Here is an 18,089-nt window from a genome sequence, read left to right on the forward strand (position 1 = left end):
AGAAATAAGAAAAAAAAGAAAAATAATTTCATTGAATTGCACCTGCAGCAATATTGTATCAGGATATTATTGTCACTAACAAGGGTTGGCCATTTTTGTTTGTTTTTGCGTTTTATAAATACACTACCAAATAAGATGTTTTTATTTCTTTCTGATGCAAGTAGTGGGAATATTCAGCGAGAACATCAGCCAATCCAGCGACAGAATAGTTATGAAGAGGACCCAGAGATCACAGTTCAGATACATCTGACCCTGGCCGATTTAGATGCAAATCTAGCAGGTAAGTGACTTATGGATAAAGTCAATGACAGACAACATAGATGCTATTTAAAACCCGGTGAATAACATATTTTCGATTTTTCTTCTATATTAGACATGAATCATTCAGATAGAGCATCTGTGTTTGTGGATGATGAAATCCCTGTGTCTATTGTTGACGTGGACATTCCAGTTACAACTATCGATGAAGTTCCTGTTGACGACAGATCTAACATCAAGGAGCATGAGGTGCCAACATTGTGCAGCTTTCCGAACATCACCAAACAATCCCGTACACTATATGAGGCTATCCAAAACAAAAACAACAATGCCTGCCTGATGGTGAAGAATGTGAGACCGTCTTCAGGCATTCAGAAGCAGTCGCTTCCAGACATGAAGAAAAACGTGAGTCCATCTACAGATGAACAGAAGCAGTTGAAAGAGCGTAAACTTATAGACATTAAGAAAAACACAAGTCTACCTTTAGTCGACCAGAAGCAGTCACAAAAGAATAAGCTCAGAGATAATAAAGAACACAAATTTGACACGAAGGGTAAAGCTGAGACTGAAAGACCAAATGGACAGAATAACATTGTATCACTGAAGTCTCAAAGTCAGGTGGTGCGTCCTGCTGTTCAAAGCGCTCCAAAGGTTCCTGACGACAGGCTGAACTCTGAACCTGCCGTCCAGAGGCTTAACACAGAGACTGTTAAAGAAGAAAGGACGCCTGCTACCAAAGCCCCAGCAATTCAAGGTAAGATCACCCAGAGTTCAGTCTCCAGATTTGGAATGAAAACCTTCGTAGTCATCCCTCCCAAACCAGCTGTGTCCCAGACACAAAAGCCTGCGGGCTCTCTAGTCGTGGGTGCCATTAAGATCGACGAACAGGGAAACATGGTTACAAGGAGACAGATAAACACTGTCACAGAGAAATATGCCACAAATGAAGGGGTCACGAGTGCAGGAGAATCCTCACTAGGACATGCGAAAGCCTTCTGGAGCTCAGCAGAGAAGCAAGACCAATCAACGATGGCCAACCAAGGCAGCACGGTGAAGAATGGAGATGAATCTGGAGTCTTTAAAATTGCAGAGAAATCAATTTCAGAAGAAACACACAAAGAGGTGATTATTTTGGAAAGGAACCCCATTTCTGTAGTAGTAAGCAATCCTTCTCCTGCGGAGAAATCTTCTTTCACCGGTGAAGGACGAGATCTCTCCTTTCTGAAACCCTCCAAAAGAACATCAAGCCAATATGTAGCTTCTGCCATTGCTAAAAACAACAGCATTTACACTACTAAAATAACCACCCTTCAGGAGCCAACCGAGTCTGTTGTCAGAGTTCAAAAACCTTTCAGTCAGCAGTTCAATAATGAGAATAAACCTACAAATGCACCTTCATTGGCTTCGTACAAACCTGCCACCACTTTAAAACCCACAGAAGGTTCAGCGCCTTCTTTTGCAGGACCCAAACGCTCACAGTCATACCCCAGAAATGTGGAAAAGGTGTCTAATTCTGAAAATTTCAGAAGTGTTGAAGAAACTCTAATTGGGGCCGGCAAACCCAAATATTTGGATTCCGTAAATAAAGTCCAGGTCATCACACAAACATCTTCTCACATTAAACCCATTGAATCCTTCTCTAAAGAAGCCACATCAATCCCAGACACCACCTCTCCCCGACAGATGCCAACAGACTTCACACGTCCACCTCTTAGAAAGAAGCCAGAACTGCAAAAAACTGAGCTTCAGTCAGCACCCAACCAAACTAACATGTTCGGACCCTTGAAGAAGATCAAGCCTGTTGTTTTTAAGCCTGCCCAGAAGGAAGCTTCTCTCCATAGCTCACTAATGGAGGCCATTCAGTCTGGAGAGGGGATTGAACGCCTTAAAAAGGTCAACTGTCAATCACAGCATGTCTTTCATTGTTCAGAGTAAATGTAAAATGATTGAGGAATTAAAATGATTTTTTGGTGTGTCCAGGTATCTGATTCTTCTAGTAAGAGCACTGTTAAGAAGCCGCCATACGTTGATGCAGAGAATGAGCGTTCAGCACTTCTGTCTGCAATCAGAGCTCCAACCAACTCTTCCAGACTGAAGAAGGTACACTGAATAACAAGATTGATTTTTCAAGATATTTATTTGTCGCATGGGTCATTCCTAGTATTCGATGCTATTTCAGAGCAGTAACTTTCCATAAAAAATGCTAAACTTTCCATGATTTTATCATTTTAGTTGGAGTGCTTATTAAATAAGAAATACTGGTCCAGCTCAGGATATTATGGTGTATTTATTCTTACTAGAGTTTTTTTTCTCCATGTGACACAGGTGAAATGTCCCCCCTGTTACAGGACATTCCCATCTCTTTTTTAGCGTTTAGAATTAATAGGCATGTACTATTTACATTTTCTAAAGGCATTATTTCAATAACGTATTACTAACCAAGTATTATCTATAAAAAAGCCATGTTATGTTTATGCCACATTGTGATTTTAATGCATTTCATTTAGTATAAAAAAATTTGTGACCTCATTTGCCAATCCATTTCTTGCAAGTAACTAGAAAAACATGTAAAATATACGTTGATTTTATTTACTTCATTTAAAGTGGACAGAGGGGAAACGGGGTGAACACAACGTAGGTTGGACAGTAACAGGAGTGACATTTTATGCTAAGCTCAGTCATTTCTACTGAACAACAGGCTAGCACATGGTGATCTCGGAGGAAGATTTTTACCATGTTTATTAACAATACTATAAAAAATATAAACCAAAAAATTTAATCAAATTTATATTTTAAAGGAGTCATATTGCATCACATTAGATATGATGCAGTGTTTATACACTAAAACGCTGTATTTTCCACATACCGTGCATGTTTGTATCTCCTCTTTGCCCCGCCTCTCTGAAACGCGCAGATTTTTTACAAAGCTCATGGCTCTGAAAAGCGAGGTGTGCTATGATTGGCCAGTTAACCAGTGCGTAGTGATTGGTCGAATACTGCAAGCGTATGACGGAAATGTAACGCCTCTTACCATATTCGGAACATCCCAAGCAATTGTACTGACAGGTGATAAAATGTCATCGGTACTTTCCTTATCAATTCGAGCCCGAATCTGATCCGGAAAATGAAGATGATCAAGCCGATACATCAACTTTGCCAGCACGACTTGAGCAGGATGTAAAGGATTGGTAAGGTTTTTAAAAAATATATTATGTTAAATAGTTAAAAACTCAACAAAGACAATAAACCCCATTATAAACATGACATTTGTTGCCTTTAGTTGGAACATAATTACTGATCATTAGGACTTATGTTGTCTTTTTTCACGTTGCGCGCGTGTCTGCATTTGTAGATCACACAAAGAAACAACATGTGCTACAAGCACACGACAAACTCAACTTGCGTTAGTCCGTAACAAAGTCGTTTAAAATGAAAATATACTTACAGGCTGCGAATCTGAAGCGCCAGACTGTCCTTGAGAAGTTGTTATGGTTGGAATTGCCCCACTTTTTAACAAAAGCATTCGTGCACAACCGGCCTTGATCTCTCCCAGGTTCATGAAGCAATCATCTGTGAAATGCGCTGCACACACTTGAATATTTGCATTGTACTGTTCTGGAACAGTGTTGTAAATAAAATGTAACCATTAGTTTTTAGTTGTCTCATCTTTTGGAAGGGCAAACAAAGAGGCTTTCTTTTCGCAACTTATAATACACCAAAGACAGAAAAACACGTATTCGCGCCACATGACCCCTTTAAAATGAAAAAATATCAAATGTAAGACATTTGCTCTGTTATGTGTTGTATAACATGGATTACGAGTAGTTCCTGTTGAAATGCAGTATCCAACTGTGTATTGTGCGTAAGTTTACAGTTTCTTTGTGTAATTTAATTTCTTTTTATTCCAGTATGCTGAATCATTTATAAGTTAGCCATTCGTTGTTTGATTACCGTGAAAAATGTACATCTCTACTAAACATTTGTAATAAATGGCTGCATACAAATCCAGAAACAACAATTACTCTACAATACTGTAAAATTAAAGTCTGGTAGTTGGGTGACAAATATGTGTATTGTGGCATAGGATTGCCAGATGAATTATCCACATTGCTTTTGGGTTTCAGTACTGAAAGGCCTTGATGGATTCCATGAAATCACTTGACAAGCACAGTTTTCTGCCCAGCGTTGACATATTTTCTGTTGAAACGGGAAGTTTGGGTTGGACATATTGAGGGGCTCATTCTTTATTTAATCAGAGAGTAGTTACAAAGCAATAAACTAACATTTGCTACGTGCTAGTTGTTTCAAGAGGAAGGGATTTTCTCATTTATGAGAGCGAGCATTTAATTGGACACAAATCTAACCGGAGTCATTTTTTCCAAGTACATTTTAAACAAGTAGCTTTAGAAATCATTCATTTTTCATTTGTTTATTGCTCAAAGGGAAAACGGATTTGTTGCATGAAGCTGTGATGTGCTTGTTCGTCAGTCATAAATACCACTTCATTGTTGCTACTTTTAGACCAAATCAGGAGCAACTAAAGAGCTGGAGCAGCTCAGGAAGACTGAGGAGAACAGAAATATCCAGACAGATAGTATCTCACCTCCTCCCACCTCTCCTCCGGCTTTTGTGGCACCCCCACCTCCGGCCTTTTGTCCTCCCCCACCTCCAGCTCCAAACAAGCCACCTCTAGTGTTGCCCGCCGGGGAGAACCCAGAGGTGGCTCGAGATGCTCTTCTGGAGGCCATCCGCTCCGGCTCTGCAGCCCAACGTCTGAGGAAGGTAAAAAAGGGCTGATCATATTCTTAGATACGTAGATCTTAGATGCAGAAGTGATTGAGTTGCATAAGAACATTACAATTGTAGACGTGTCATTTCACAGGTCCCTGTAACACAGACGAGGATGCAAGTGAATGGAAGGCTTGGCACTATTCAGGCAACGTCGGCACTTTCTCATGGACACTAGAAACTTTCACCGGATCACCGTTTGGGTTTTCTGGAAGCCAGAGCCAAATCTGGTGTTGTAGCATTTATGCTAATGCTGTTGCAGATTATGCTAACATAGCCTTCTTTATTTATAGTGATATGCTGCTTCACATGTGTGCCAATAATTGTTTGCTTAGTTTCATGCACTTTATGTTCTGAGTATAATGTTGCATTTCTATTCTAATGCTAAATGGCGTTTGACTTTGCTTTTTCATACAGGTCGGACTGCCTTCTATATCTTTATCAGTATTATATCTAAATAAATTATGCTGGTATTTTCTGTTGCTTCACAGTATGAGGTGGTGAGCTGCAGTTTATACAGTACCACCTGCCAGTCACAATGATCATCGGTAATATGCTTGTAACAATAGTAGGTGGTAAATTTGTTAAACTGACAGATTTGATATGTTATTTTCAAAGATATTTATATATTTTCAGAATGATCATTAGATCATAAGCTATTTGATTAGAAAAAGTTGTCTGTAGACTACATATCGATCTTGACGATGTAAATTGTGTTTAAGGCTTTGTAGATGCATATGCCATATATTTGAATACTTTTAAAATAATTTTCTATGATGTTATTTTGGAAACAGCGTTAAAGATACTACGTATATGACACGATTAGACATTAAAATGTAATCAATGCCTTTTGAAAGCTGCTGAACTGTGATCTTAAGCTGTCATGGTGCGTCAGCATTACTTATGCCATTGGGAATCATACACTAGAGTAAATTGTTTAATATATATTTACATAAGTTGTAAATCTTTTGTTGATGTTATGTAGTACTTTAGACAACATGACATACCTGTATGGTCATCTTGAATCAATGACTTGTGTGTACAAAGGCTGAAAGTTGTATATTTTGTAAAAATATACTTTAAACTAATATAATGTTTCAAATGCGACATTATAGCATTAGTGTAAAGAGATCGTTTTTTAATAATGCCTTTGTAATGTTAAAATTTATATTTGTTTGCTTTTTGATTTCAGCTCTAATTGATTTAAAATTGTAAATAAATAAACTATTTTTAGTTTAAAAACCTTTACAGTTCTTGCAGAGTTGTTCTCAGGAAGGAGAAATTTGTGCACTCCAAATGAAATGCTTTCATGGAGGACTATATATCATTTCATAAACAGTTTTTATATCGTGTCTAGAAACTATGCCCTCTCTGTCATTGTTTAGTCTAGACTGCATGGCAATCGCTTCTATTCTATACTGAGCTTTTAAACTTGACAAAATGTACATTTTCAAGAAATGCACCAAATGTCAGATTGATCTGCAACTGAAAGTTTCAGCATAATGTTAAGCATGATTTTAATCAGTCTTCTTGTTTTAAAACGTTTATGCTGTAAATGCTTTGTGTAGTACCCAAGTTTGCCAAATGAATAAATGTAAATGTACAGTTACTCACAGGTTCCCTTTCTGTCGGTCTCTCGACGTTGTGTCGAACCGACAGAATGGGGTTTGTCTTGAGAACCTATCATCTTCTGAGTATTTAGAAAAGGCCAATGAAAATTGGCGAATGAAATTTGCATGCCGGGCTCCTCCCCGGATGTCCGGGTATAAGCCGGCGTGCTCATTCATTCACCTTTTGGTCTTCAGAAGAACACCGGGGGTGATATGGGGATCACTGTGAACGTTAACCCGCCAGCCGCAGGCTCACGGACCATTCACGCCCCGTGTCGCTCGTCTGACCATCCCTTAAAAGACGGTCCTACCCCGTCTGTTCCTCCGCCACGTACTCGGAAGTGCGTGACGAAGATGAGATGTCGATCACAGCATCGGAGGGCGATCTTTTGGCATCCAACCCCGATGATTCCTCGGAGCTCCCTCCCCCGGGGGGTCGAGTCCAGGAAGATGCAGACATTGAGATGTCAACCATGCTTTTCCGGGCCGCCGTGAGCATTGGGCTGCAGTGCACAGCACCGCCTTTACCCCAGCGCTCGCGGTTGGATACGTGGTACCTGGGGTCTGAGCGCGGCACCAAGCCGCGTCCAGCTCCGGTCCTGTTCTTCCCGGAGGTGCATGAGGAGCTGAGTAAGACTTGGAACGCGCCTCTCACAGCCCGTTCCAATCAGAAAGGCTCAGTCGCCCTTACTTCCCTCGATGGTGGGGCGGCCAGGGGTTATGTCGAGATCCCCCAGGTGGAGCGTGCTGTCGCGGTGCACCTGTGCCCGCAGAGAGTGGCCACCTGGAGGGCTCGGCCTAGACTCCCATCCAGGGCGTGTAAGTTTTCGGCATCTCTGGTGTCGAAGGCTTACACGGCTGCGGGTCAGGCCGCCTCCTCCCTCCACACCATGGCCATCCTGCAGGTCCATCAGGCCAAGGCGTTGAAGGAGCTCCACGAGGGCAAGACCGACCCAACGGTAATGCAGGAACTCCGTACCGCCACCGATCTCGCTCTACGGGAGACTAAGGTGACGGCACGGGCCTTGGGTCGGGCGATGTCCACCATGGTGGTCCAAGAGAGGCACCTCTGGCTCAACCTTGCGCAGATGCGGGACGCCGAAAAGGTTCGCTTTCTCGACGCCCCCATCTCGCAGGGAGGGCTGTTTGGTGACACCGTTGAGGATTTCTCAGTTCTCGACGGTGAAGAAGCAGACGGAGGCAATCAGACACATCCTGCCCCGCAGTGACTCGGCCGCCGTCAGGCCTTCGAGATCCCAAGCGGCGTCTGCTTCCCAGCAGCCTCGGCCCTCTTCGACTCCGGTTCCGGCTCCAGTGCCCCCTTCTCAGGCTGCCTCCCGGAAAAGGATGTCAAAGAGGAAACCGCCTCACCGTCAGCAGCCGTCGCGGAAGCAGAAGCGGCCCTGACGGAGAGACCCCAGGGAGATTGAGACTACCACCGGGCCCGATCCCAGCCACTCCATCGCTGGGTCGGACAGGGACGGTTCCTGCCCCGTCCTACCATCAGTTGGTCCCCCCTGGGGGCCAGCGCCCACTTCCTCACAAAAAGAGTTTCCTCTCTCTCTGGGTTTTCACAGCCGTTCCCACCGGTGGATGGTGGACGGCAACTCGACGTTGCGTACGGCGAAGCGCAATGTCGAGTATAAACACCAGCCTTCAGCACTCTCAGACAGACAGTGTGTTGAGCTGGACAATCGCCAGGCAGGAAAAACAGCAGAGCCGATCTCCTCCCCGGGTGGCCTCCCCCGGCAAGGAATCCGTACTGCTAGCCATCGAACCACCCTCCGCGGGGGCGATGAAGCAGATCAAACCTCTAGTCCCCCTGTGTCGGTTTCTGGGAGCTTGGTCTCAGCTTCCCAGACTGTCAGGCTGGCTGAGGAAGACGATCCCTCTCGGCTATGCGATTCAGTTCGCTACATGTCCGCCCAAGTTCCGGGGCGTCCTTTTTACCTCAGTCAGAGGCAGGGATGCTCCCGTACTGCGGGCGGAGGTCACCTCCCTTCTGGTGAAGGGAGCGATCGAGCCCGTCCCACCGGCCGAGATGTTCAGCGGGTTCTACAGCCCGTACTTCATTGTCCCCAAGAAAGGCGGGGGGTTGCGCCCTATCTTGGATCTGCGTGTTCTGAACAGACACCTACACAAGCTGCCTTTCAGGATGGTCACGCAGAAGCGCATCCTGACGTCCGTCAGGCGTCAGGACTGGTGCATGGCAATCGACCTGAAGGACGCGTACTTTCATGTCTCGATCCTCCCTCGACACCGGCCGTTACTGAGGTTCGCGTTCGAGGGACGGGCATATCAGTACAGGGTCCTCCCCTTCGGTCTGTTCCTGTCTCCACGAGTCTTTACGAAGGTCGTGGAAGCCGCCCTCCTTCCCCTCAGGGAAGAAGGTGTGCGGGTACTTAACTATCTCGACGACTGGCTCATCTCGGCTCACTCGCGAGATCTGTTGTGTACACACAGGGACCTGGTGCTCCGGCACCTAGATCAGTTGGGGCTACAGGTCAACTGGGAAAAGAGCAAGCTCTCCCCCATACAGAGCATCCTTTCTCGGTATGGAACTCGACTCTGTCTCCATGACAGCGCGACTGACTACAGAGCGCGCTCAGTCAGTGTTGAACTGCCTGAAGCATTTCAGGCAGCCAGCGGTCTCCCTGAAACAATTTCAGAGGCTCCTGGGGCACATGGCATCCTCGGCGGGGGTGGTCCCCCTCGGGTTGATGCACATGCAACCGCTCCAACACTGGCTACAGAGTCGAGTTCCTTGGAGAGCGTGGCACACCGGCAGCAGGCATATGGTCATCACGCCATTCTGCCGGCGCACCCTGACCCCTTGGTCGTCTATGGCCTTCCTACGGGAGGGGTCCCCCTAGGGCAGCTATCAAGACACGTCATGGTAACGATGGATGCCTCCCTTCAGGGCTGGGGTGCTGTGTGCAACGGGCACGCAGTGTCGGGGCGGTGGACGGGCCCCCGCCTGCGTTGGCATATCAACTGCCTAGAGTTGCAGGGAAGGCACGTGCTGGTCCAGTCGGACAGCACAGCTGCCGTGGCATATATCAACCACCAGGGTGGCGTTCGTTCACGGCAGCTAACACGACTCGCCCGACGCCTCCTCCTGTGGAGTCAGCAGGTGATCAGCTCCCTGCGAGCCATACACATCCCGGGCGACCTGAACCAGACAGCAGACCGGCTCTCTCGTCAGTGGTCACCTCACGGAGAGTGGCGACTCCACCCTCACGTGGTTCAGCTCATATGGGAGCAGTTCGGCCAGGCGCAGGTGGACCTGTTTGCCTCCCCGGACTCAACCCATTGTCCGCTTTGGTACTCCCTATCCGACGGTCCCCTCGGTATGGATGCCCTTGCGCACAGCTGGCCGCGGGACAAGAGGAAGTACGCCTTCCCCCCAGTGAGCCTCATTGCACAGACCCTGTGCAAGGTCAGGGAAGAGGAGCATCAAGTGCTACTAGTTGCACCCTATTGGCCCAACCGGACTTGGTTCTCAGAGCTGGTGCGCCTGACAACAACTCCCCCCTGGCCGATTCCCCTGAGGAAGGACCTCCTTTCTCAGGGGAAGGGCACGTTTTGGCATCCCAGGCCAGACCTCTGGAACCTCCATGTCTGGCCCCTGGACGGGACGAGGAGATCCTGAGCGACCTACCCCCGGCGGTGGTAGAGACCTTCACACAGGCTAGGGCCCCGGCCACTAGGAGATTGTATGCCTTCAAGTGGCGCATCTTCTCGTCTTGGTGCTCTTCTCACGGAGAAGACCCACAGAGATGCTCGATCAGGTACGTACTGTCCTTTCTCCAGGAGAGACTTGAGAAGAATCTCTCCCCTTCCACACTGAAGGTGTATGTTGCCGCTCTAGCCGCACATCACGATCCAGTTGCTGGTAAGTCTCTAGGACAGCACGACCTGGTCACCAGGTTCCTGAGGGGCGCGAGACAGTTCAATCCGCCGCGCCCTGTACCCTCTTGGGACCTCGAAGTGGTCTTGGAGGGCCTCCAGAGGCCCCCCTTCGAGCCCCTAGGGGAGGCCGATCTTTCTCGCCTGTCGATAAAGATGGCCCTCCTGGTAGCGCTCGCCTCCTTCAAGAGGGTAGGGGACCTACAAGCTTTCTCTGTGTCCTCGGGTTGCCTAGAATTCGGGCCTGGAGACTCTCACGTTATCCTGAGACCACGGCCCGGCTACGTGCCCAAAGTTCCCACCACTCCCTTCCGGGACCAGGTGGTGAACTTGCAGGCGCTCCCCACCGGGGAGGAAGACCCAACCCCATCCGTGTTGTGTCCAGTATGTGCACTGCGCCTCTACTTGGACCGCACGCAGAGCTTCAGAAGCTCTGAGCAGCTCTTGGTCTGTTTTGGAGGTCAGCAGAAGGGGAGAGCTGTCTCCAAACAGAGACTGGCGCACTGGATCGTGGATGCCATATCCTTGGCATACCGGTCGCAAGATCGCCCCTGCCCCTTAGGAGTTAAGGCGCTTTCCACTCGGGGTGTCGCCTCCTCGTGGGCACTGGCTCAGGGCACCTCTCTGGCAGACATCTGCAGAGCTGCGGGTTGGGCTACGCCCAATACCTTCGCGAGGTTCTACAACCTCCGCGTTGAACCGGTGTCAGCCCGCATCCTGCAGGGCAACAGGTAGGACCGGCAGCCGTTTGGGTGTACGCCTGCGGAAGCCCCTCCGGGGGGAGCAGTGGCGATCCCGCCTCAATTCTTTCCCCTCGGGTAAAGAAAAGGCATTCCATCCATCACTAAGCACCCTTCCAGGGGACAAGCTGGGCAGAGCAGCCCTGCCCCCTTAGGCCGGGGAACAGTTGAGTTATCTCCCAGATGGCTCTAACCGGACCTAGTGCTCCAGACGTGGTAACCCCCCCTCCGTGGGCTGTTCCATCTGATGTATCCTCATGAATGGTTCCCACCTTGGCAACCCATGACCTCCCCAGGTGGACTCCCACCTTGCAGTTAACTCCTGCAGTCCGCACATTCTTCCCATGAGTTCTCCCCTGATGGTGAGACCATGTGGTGTCTCCACTAATTCCTCCCTATGGTAGGTAGTGGCCTCTGCAGTGTTTTTCCCCCAGGGGGAATAATGCTTACCCAGTGGCCCGTACGGTGCCGGGCGGCTTCTCGCCATTTAGAGAATTAGGCCTCCGCCCGTGACGGCCGGCGTTAGGGGGCTTCCCAACTTTTTGTGGAAAGCTCTGGGTCCCCCTTCCTCTCCACTGGAAGGTCATAATTTCGCGCTAGCGTGTTCGTCTGACTCGCCCAGGCCAGTCAACGTCGCTCCGCAGAGATTGTGACGCGGCTCAGTGCTGTGGCGTTTTCCATAGGAACCCCATTCTGTCGGTTCGACACAACGTCGAGAGACCGACAGAAAGGGAACGTCTTGGTTACGGATGTAACCTCGGTTCCCTGATGGAGGGAACGAGACGTTGTGTCCCTCATGCCACAACACTGGCCGCCCACCCCAGCGGTCGGGGGAGGATGCTTTAGGCTCCTCAGACCAAAGGTGAATGAATGAGCACGCCGGCTTCCCTCTTATACCGGACATCAGGGGAGGAGTCCAGCATGCAAATTTTCATTGGCCTTTTCTAAATACTCAGAAGATGATAGGTTCTCAAGACAAACCCCATTCTGTCGGTTCGACACAATGTCTCGTTCCCTCCATCAGGGAACTGAGGTTACATCCGTAACCAAGACGTTTTTATTACAAACCAAATTTTAAAGGTTTAGCTCCACTTAGGAAAAACTGGCTAGTCACGCAAGATTATACTGCACTTGCATCACGTCCTTGAGTGTATGTCTTGACTCGTCATTCTTGTTCTCCAGCTGTCTCTGCTGGATCTGGCAAATGTTTGGCCGTTGAGTTTTCCACATGATGAACAAAACTGATAGAAAGGCCTGATAGCATAAGTGACTTTACAAATTGACAATGTTCATTTGGGGCTCATTAAAATAAGTTTTGCCTGCCAAAAGGTTTGACAAGGAACTGTTACATCATCATGGTTTTCAGACATCTCCCAAACAGGTCATTTTAAAACTTGAGATTTCCAGCCCTGTACACTTTTATCCAAAGCGACTCAGAAAATGTGGAACAATGAAGCAATCACCACAGCAAAGGAACAAAATGTACAAGTGCATCACAACTGCGAACAATTTGCTAAAACAGAGTATACTTACCTAGAATTAACGATTCTTCATTGTGTATTTGAGGCCTAGCAGTTCAGCCTGTTATCCTTTGGCTTTACAGAGAGTTGTTGGACGTCTGATGAGAGCCAACAACTATACTACAACTAAACATTTCCAGAATTTTACTGTTTTACAGTATCTTCAAATTTTTGCAATGTGGTAAAATGTTAAATAACAGAAAGGGCCTGCAAATTTACAAATTGGGTGTAAAATAACGGGACAAATTTTATTTCTGGTAACTCAACTGCCGGAATTTTACAGTTTTTATGGGTGTTTTTTACAGTGCTGCATCTATTGCAACTTAAAGCAACACTTTTTTCGTTTTTCGACCTTAAAATAATGTCTCTAAAATTATTTCAGTGGTAGAACAATTCTTATTACACATCATTTTTACAGTGAAAGGGCCTTGGTTTAGTGTTTGTTGTATGTACTTTAAATTGGACGATATCATTCATGTTTAGTCTACTGTGGTCACAAAGTCTTGGTTACAGGTTGTGCCCATGCACAATAATCAAATCTATCAAAAACCAGCGGTTATGATGTCATCTCAAAGGTGACTTTATTACTGGCAATGAGCAGATTAGTAAATGAAAGACCGCATCAGGGAACTCTCTGATCTCAATGACATAAACATCCTAGTCACTGTGTCACGAAAGGTGGGAAAGAACCCAAGTGCAGGCAGCGGCAGTGAATGGGTTAACAGGAATTTATTAAATAAACAAAACACCCAGGGGATAACTAAAAGGCAAAAATACAATAACACAAAGAACTCCTACGAGGGGGCAAGACAAACACGGTTCAATAAATAAGAATAATATAACCCAACGGATAGCACACTTGACAGGCACAGGAATAAGTCAAAAACGAACTCAAACAGCAATACTCCACGAGGTAGGGGCAGACAGGTAAGCACAAACGCACAAGAGTACAAGTACAAGGACACAAGCACAGGACAATAGACACGAGGATACTTTATAGGGTGACAAACAAAGGAAGATTACGAGGGGCAGGTGAGGAACATAAGACACGACAGGGAAGCAATATGGGAAACGAGAGGGGCGGGGCCAATGACGAGACACGAGAAAGCACATGGAATGTCAAAGGTAAACAACCCATGACTTTCTCACACTAAACATAAGGGATCTGTCACAATCCTGCCACAAGACTAGAAAATCATGAACAAGACGGCAGGACCATGACACACTGTTTCCTGTAACTGGAAATACTGTTTTTGGAAATTCTGTTCTTGCTTCATTTATTAAGATATAATGTACACCAACAAGTTATTAATACAGAGAATCTTAACTTTCCTCTCATGATTTAACATACTTCAGTGTTGCTGGCTTATCACACACTTTACTTAAGTGTTATACAAGCATTTTGTAATGTTTGACACACAATTCACACCGACTAATTTCTCTGTACAATACGTCCACATTTTAAAGTTTGGCAAGTACAAAAGTCTCTTCAAAAAATTTACATATTTAAGTTCACCCTGTTTCTATGTACTGCTGTGCCACATTTTGTCCCATAAAACATCATGTGTTTCCGTGTTAATGTGTTGTTATATATTTTGGCCGAGCTCATGTGCTCTGTGAGGCTTGAGGGGAGGATGGTAAGCATAGCCTACTGCCTCTCTTCACTCTGATCTGATGGGGTAATCCCTTCTCCAGCGTGTGGCAGTAAATTCTTCCCCTCCCACAATCCCTCTGTTGGTCAGAATTCCGGCTCGTTTGTGGCCACTCTGATATGTGTTATGAAACTGCAAACCGACTGTTTGCTTCCAGACCAGGGCAGCCATTAGCGAAGCAAAACAAATTCGGGAGAAATTAGACCAAAGGTCACAATCTCATCTATGAACGACGGCAATTGAATGTTTAACAACATTTTAAAACAAAGCTGAACTAAATAACAGTAGGCTATGTGGAATATCAATGCGTTGTGAAGTTTATCATATCAGTTGCAAATGAATGGAGTGTGGATCTGCTCTGATTTTGATAGGCTACATTTAAAAACAAGTATTCTTTTATTATAAACATATACACAAATTCTAGTCTTTGTATTTGCTCTTTCGAAGGAAAGATGGGTGTAAGAACCTACAGATCTTGGTAGTGGGAGGGTGAGGTCTGAGGGGTGTGACTTCTGGACATTGCTAGAATCTTCCAGTAGGCTATCGTTTTCTTTTAGATTTTACCCATTCAAAGCACATTTCAATTTTTATGTTTATATTTGGTTTAATAACGGAGCTTACCAACCTAAATGATGTCATCATGTAATACAGACTTCCATGTCTGCTAAATGCAAGATATTGTTACAGGAATAAAACAACCGAACATCACTGTCTTAACATTATCTTTTGATGAAAGCATACATTTGTTTCATATCATTTTAATGAATCCTGTTACTTGATGATGCCCTAATATTTTAGTAGGCCTGTGTTGAAAACCCAGAAAGTAATAAGAATATCATAGCTATAAATCAAGATTGCATACTCAGCAGGGCCAGATTATCCAATGGGCATTATGGGCACAGGCCCAGGGGCCCATGTGCGCTTGGGGCCCAAGAAAGGGGGAGAAAATGTTTTCGCTATATTCATTCTGCCGTGTGCCTCTCTGGCCGCACACACGCAAGTGCGCACACAAAACAGTGTTTCTAACTAGTGTTGCTTTCGTCAACGAAAATTATGACGAAATATGGTCATCAACAAACATTTGTCACGTGACGAAAACGAGACGAGACGCAAAGTAAATGCTGGTCATGTGACGATAACTATAATTAAATTTATAATGCAATATTGTTGACTAATAAAAACGAGACTAAATGTGCTTTACAAAATAAAAACTATGCTAAAATGTCTCTTCATTTTGGTTGACCAAAACGAGATGAGACGAAATGTTACAACGTTATTTCGTCTGATGCTTTAACCTAGATGCGGAGCGGAATCCTGTTATTTAAATATCATCTGCGAGCGTTTACTGTTTGAGTAAAGCTATCGGCAAACACAAAAACTCAAGCGTCTTCCCAAAGTCCCGTCAAAATAAAAGTCCCGTTAAATTTAACACTCAGACAAAAAATACTTTAGTGAACTATAATAACTTTAAACCTCTCTAGTTCCAGTGCTATGTGCAAAATAGTCTGCATTAATTTACTACATTCTGTATGCTACTACAGGGCACTGAGGGCAGTCACTCTTTTCCTGTTGGTTCTTTGCAATGCTGGCAAATGTAACCTTCCAGTTGACTTGCGAAATCACTTCCATTTGTTTATTAATAAAGGATATTGGAAGTAAAATCGGCCTGGGTTATGACAAATACTTTGATTTTAATAGTCACACAGCAAGAAAATTTGTATAGGAAAAAGATGCATCGAGAATCGTTTTATCATCGCATCGCAGCCCTCTGAATCGTAATCTAATCGCATCTTGACGTGCCTAGAGATTCCCACCCCTTCCGATGGCCGTAAATTCAAATCAGACGTCTTCCGTGTCAAGAATGGATGTATTCTTGAGTCTAAAAGGTAACAATAATATAACCTTGTTTGAAATGGGTTTGGCTAAAACAAAATTTTGGTTTCGTCTATAGGCTACTACTAGGTACTTATACTATACTGACTGGGTTAAATAGAATTGCATTACTAAAAAGAGACTAAAATACAATTTTCATTGACTAAAACTAGACTAAAATGTCATCAGTTTTCGTCGACTAAAACTAGACGAAAATAGTCATTGATAATTCTGACTAAAATAAGACTAAAATGCTCAGACTTTTAGTCGACTGAAACTTGACTAGACTAAAAAGAGTATGAACGTGACTAAAACTAATAAAAACTAAAATGACAGCTTGACACAAAGACTAGACTAAAACTAAAATCAAAACAGGCCGCCAAAAACAACACTATTTCTAATGCAAGTCTGTCTCTTGATTTAGTAACTTTAACAAGCCCTTTAGCAGCTTTTGTTCAGGAGAAGCACAATGCGACAAATCAAGCGACTTTCCGATAAACTTTAGCTTTCAGTTGGAAAATTTCCCCCGCGAGCGCAAGGTCTCTCTTTCCCCATGCAGGGATCGTCTCAGTGAGCGGCATGAAGAAGCAGCACATTCCACAGGTGACTCCTGAATGAAATGAGTACAAAACAATGTTTCCAACAGCCTGTCACTGTTATCCACTGTTTGAATGTGTAAACATGAACACATTTCGTCTGTAAATATGCACATGGTTACCTAGACAGAGGCTGTGTGAAAGAATATAGCCAAAATCGCCGCTTTTTAATAGAAACTGAAAAGATGTAAATGAGAACGGCTTTATTGTTTTGTTAGAATACCCTCACGGTTGTCTTTAAAATCTTAAAAAGGTAAGAGTTTTTTTTACATGTAGACTATTTGGTGGTGTGTCTTCGCTAATAATTAATTTTATATTGATATAATGTTGATCAGGTCTAACTGCCTTAATTTACCGATTTTTAGCCTTCGTTATTAGAAAATCCAGAGTGCTTTTACATACTCAACTCAACTTTATTTATATAGCGCTTTTACAATTTTCATTGTTACAAAGCAGCTGTACATGAGACATATTGACTATAAGCAAAATAATTAAAGTTGTACCTGCAAAAACAAGAAAAGGTTGAAAACACAGAAGACAGACATACCCACATACAAAACACTCCACACACACAATATGCACACGTACTAACACACATAGACATAGAGACACACACACGGATGCGCACGCACACACACACAACACACACACACACGTACGTACACAGACAAGTACGCACACACACACACGCTCAGTGAGAGCACACATTTAGGATAAAGGAGAGAGAAGCACAGGTCAAATATAACAGACTATAAATTCCTATATGCAATATTAATTAAGTAAAATTTTAAAATTCTAAAGCAGCCCCCCCGGTCAGGCAGATAGTGCAAACAGTATGCAAACGGTGGCGAGGAACCCAAAACTCTAATCGAGAAAAAAAACCTCAGGAGAACCCAGGCCCAACCAGGGGATTCCAGTTCCCCTCTGGCAAAAGCTGCTGCCTCTGCACAAGCTCCAGAGAACTTGCACAACAAGGCTAAATAAAATAAATAAACTTAATAATAAAATAAATTATAGTTTAAGATTATCATTAATAATCTAATAGCATTTGAAATTTTGTGGTGAAGACATGTCAAGAGACCGCGTCCTTCTTTATCCAGCTCTATCATCTCAGCTCTTGTCAGGTCCCCACTTCCCATTCTCC

The 18,089-nt window shown here is 44.8% G+C and overlaps 1 protein-coding gene across 12 annotated transcripts in view; it reads left to right on the plus strand.

Moving 5' to 3' along the window:
• cobl (cordon-bleu WH2 repeat protein) overlaps positions 1-6,647 on the plus strand; it is a 131,500-nt gene extending 124,853 nt beyond the window's left edge. For 11 of the 12 annotated variants that reach the window (XM_057339495.1, XM_057339503.1, XM_057339496.1 and 8 more), the window contains 5 exons: positions 162-280; positions 374-2,151; positions 2,239-2,358; positions 4,780-5,040; positions 5,141-6,647. In XM_057339495.1, coding sequence (XP_057195478.1) covers positions 162-280; positions 374-2,151; positions 2,239-2,358; positions 4,780-5,040; positions 5,141-5,224 — 2,362 coding nt within the window. In that variant the 3' untranslated portion in view covers positions 5,225-6,647. The remainder of the gene's footprint in view (positions 1-161; positions 281-373; positions 2,152-2,238; positions 2,359-4,779; positions 5,041-5,140) is intronic. The other variant, XM_057339497.1, reaches the window with a different exon arrangement.
• The last annotated feature ends 11,442 nt before the right edge of the window (positions 6,648-18,089 follow it).

This window comes from Triplophysa rosa, linkage group LG8 (genome assembly GCF_024868665.1).
Source record: "Triplophysa rosa linkage group LG8, Trosa_1v2, whole genome shotgun sequence".
Taxonomy (NCBI): Eukaryota; Metazoa; Chordata; class Actinopteri; order Cypriniformes; family Nemacheilidae; genus Triplophysa; species Triplophysa rosa.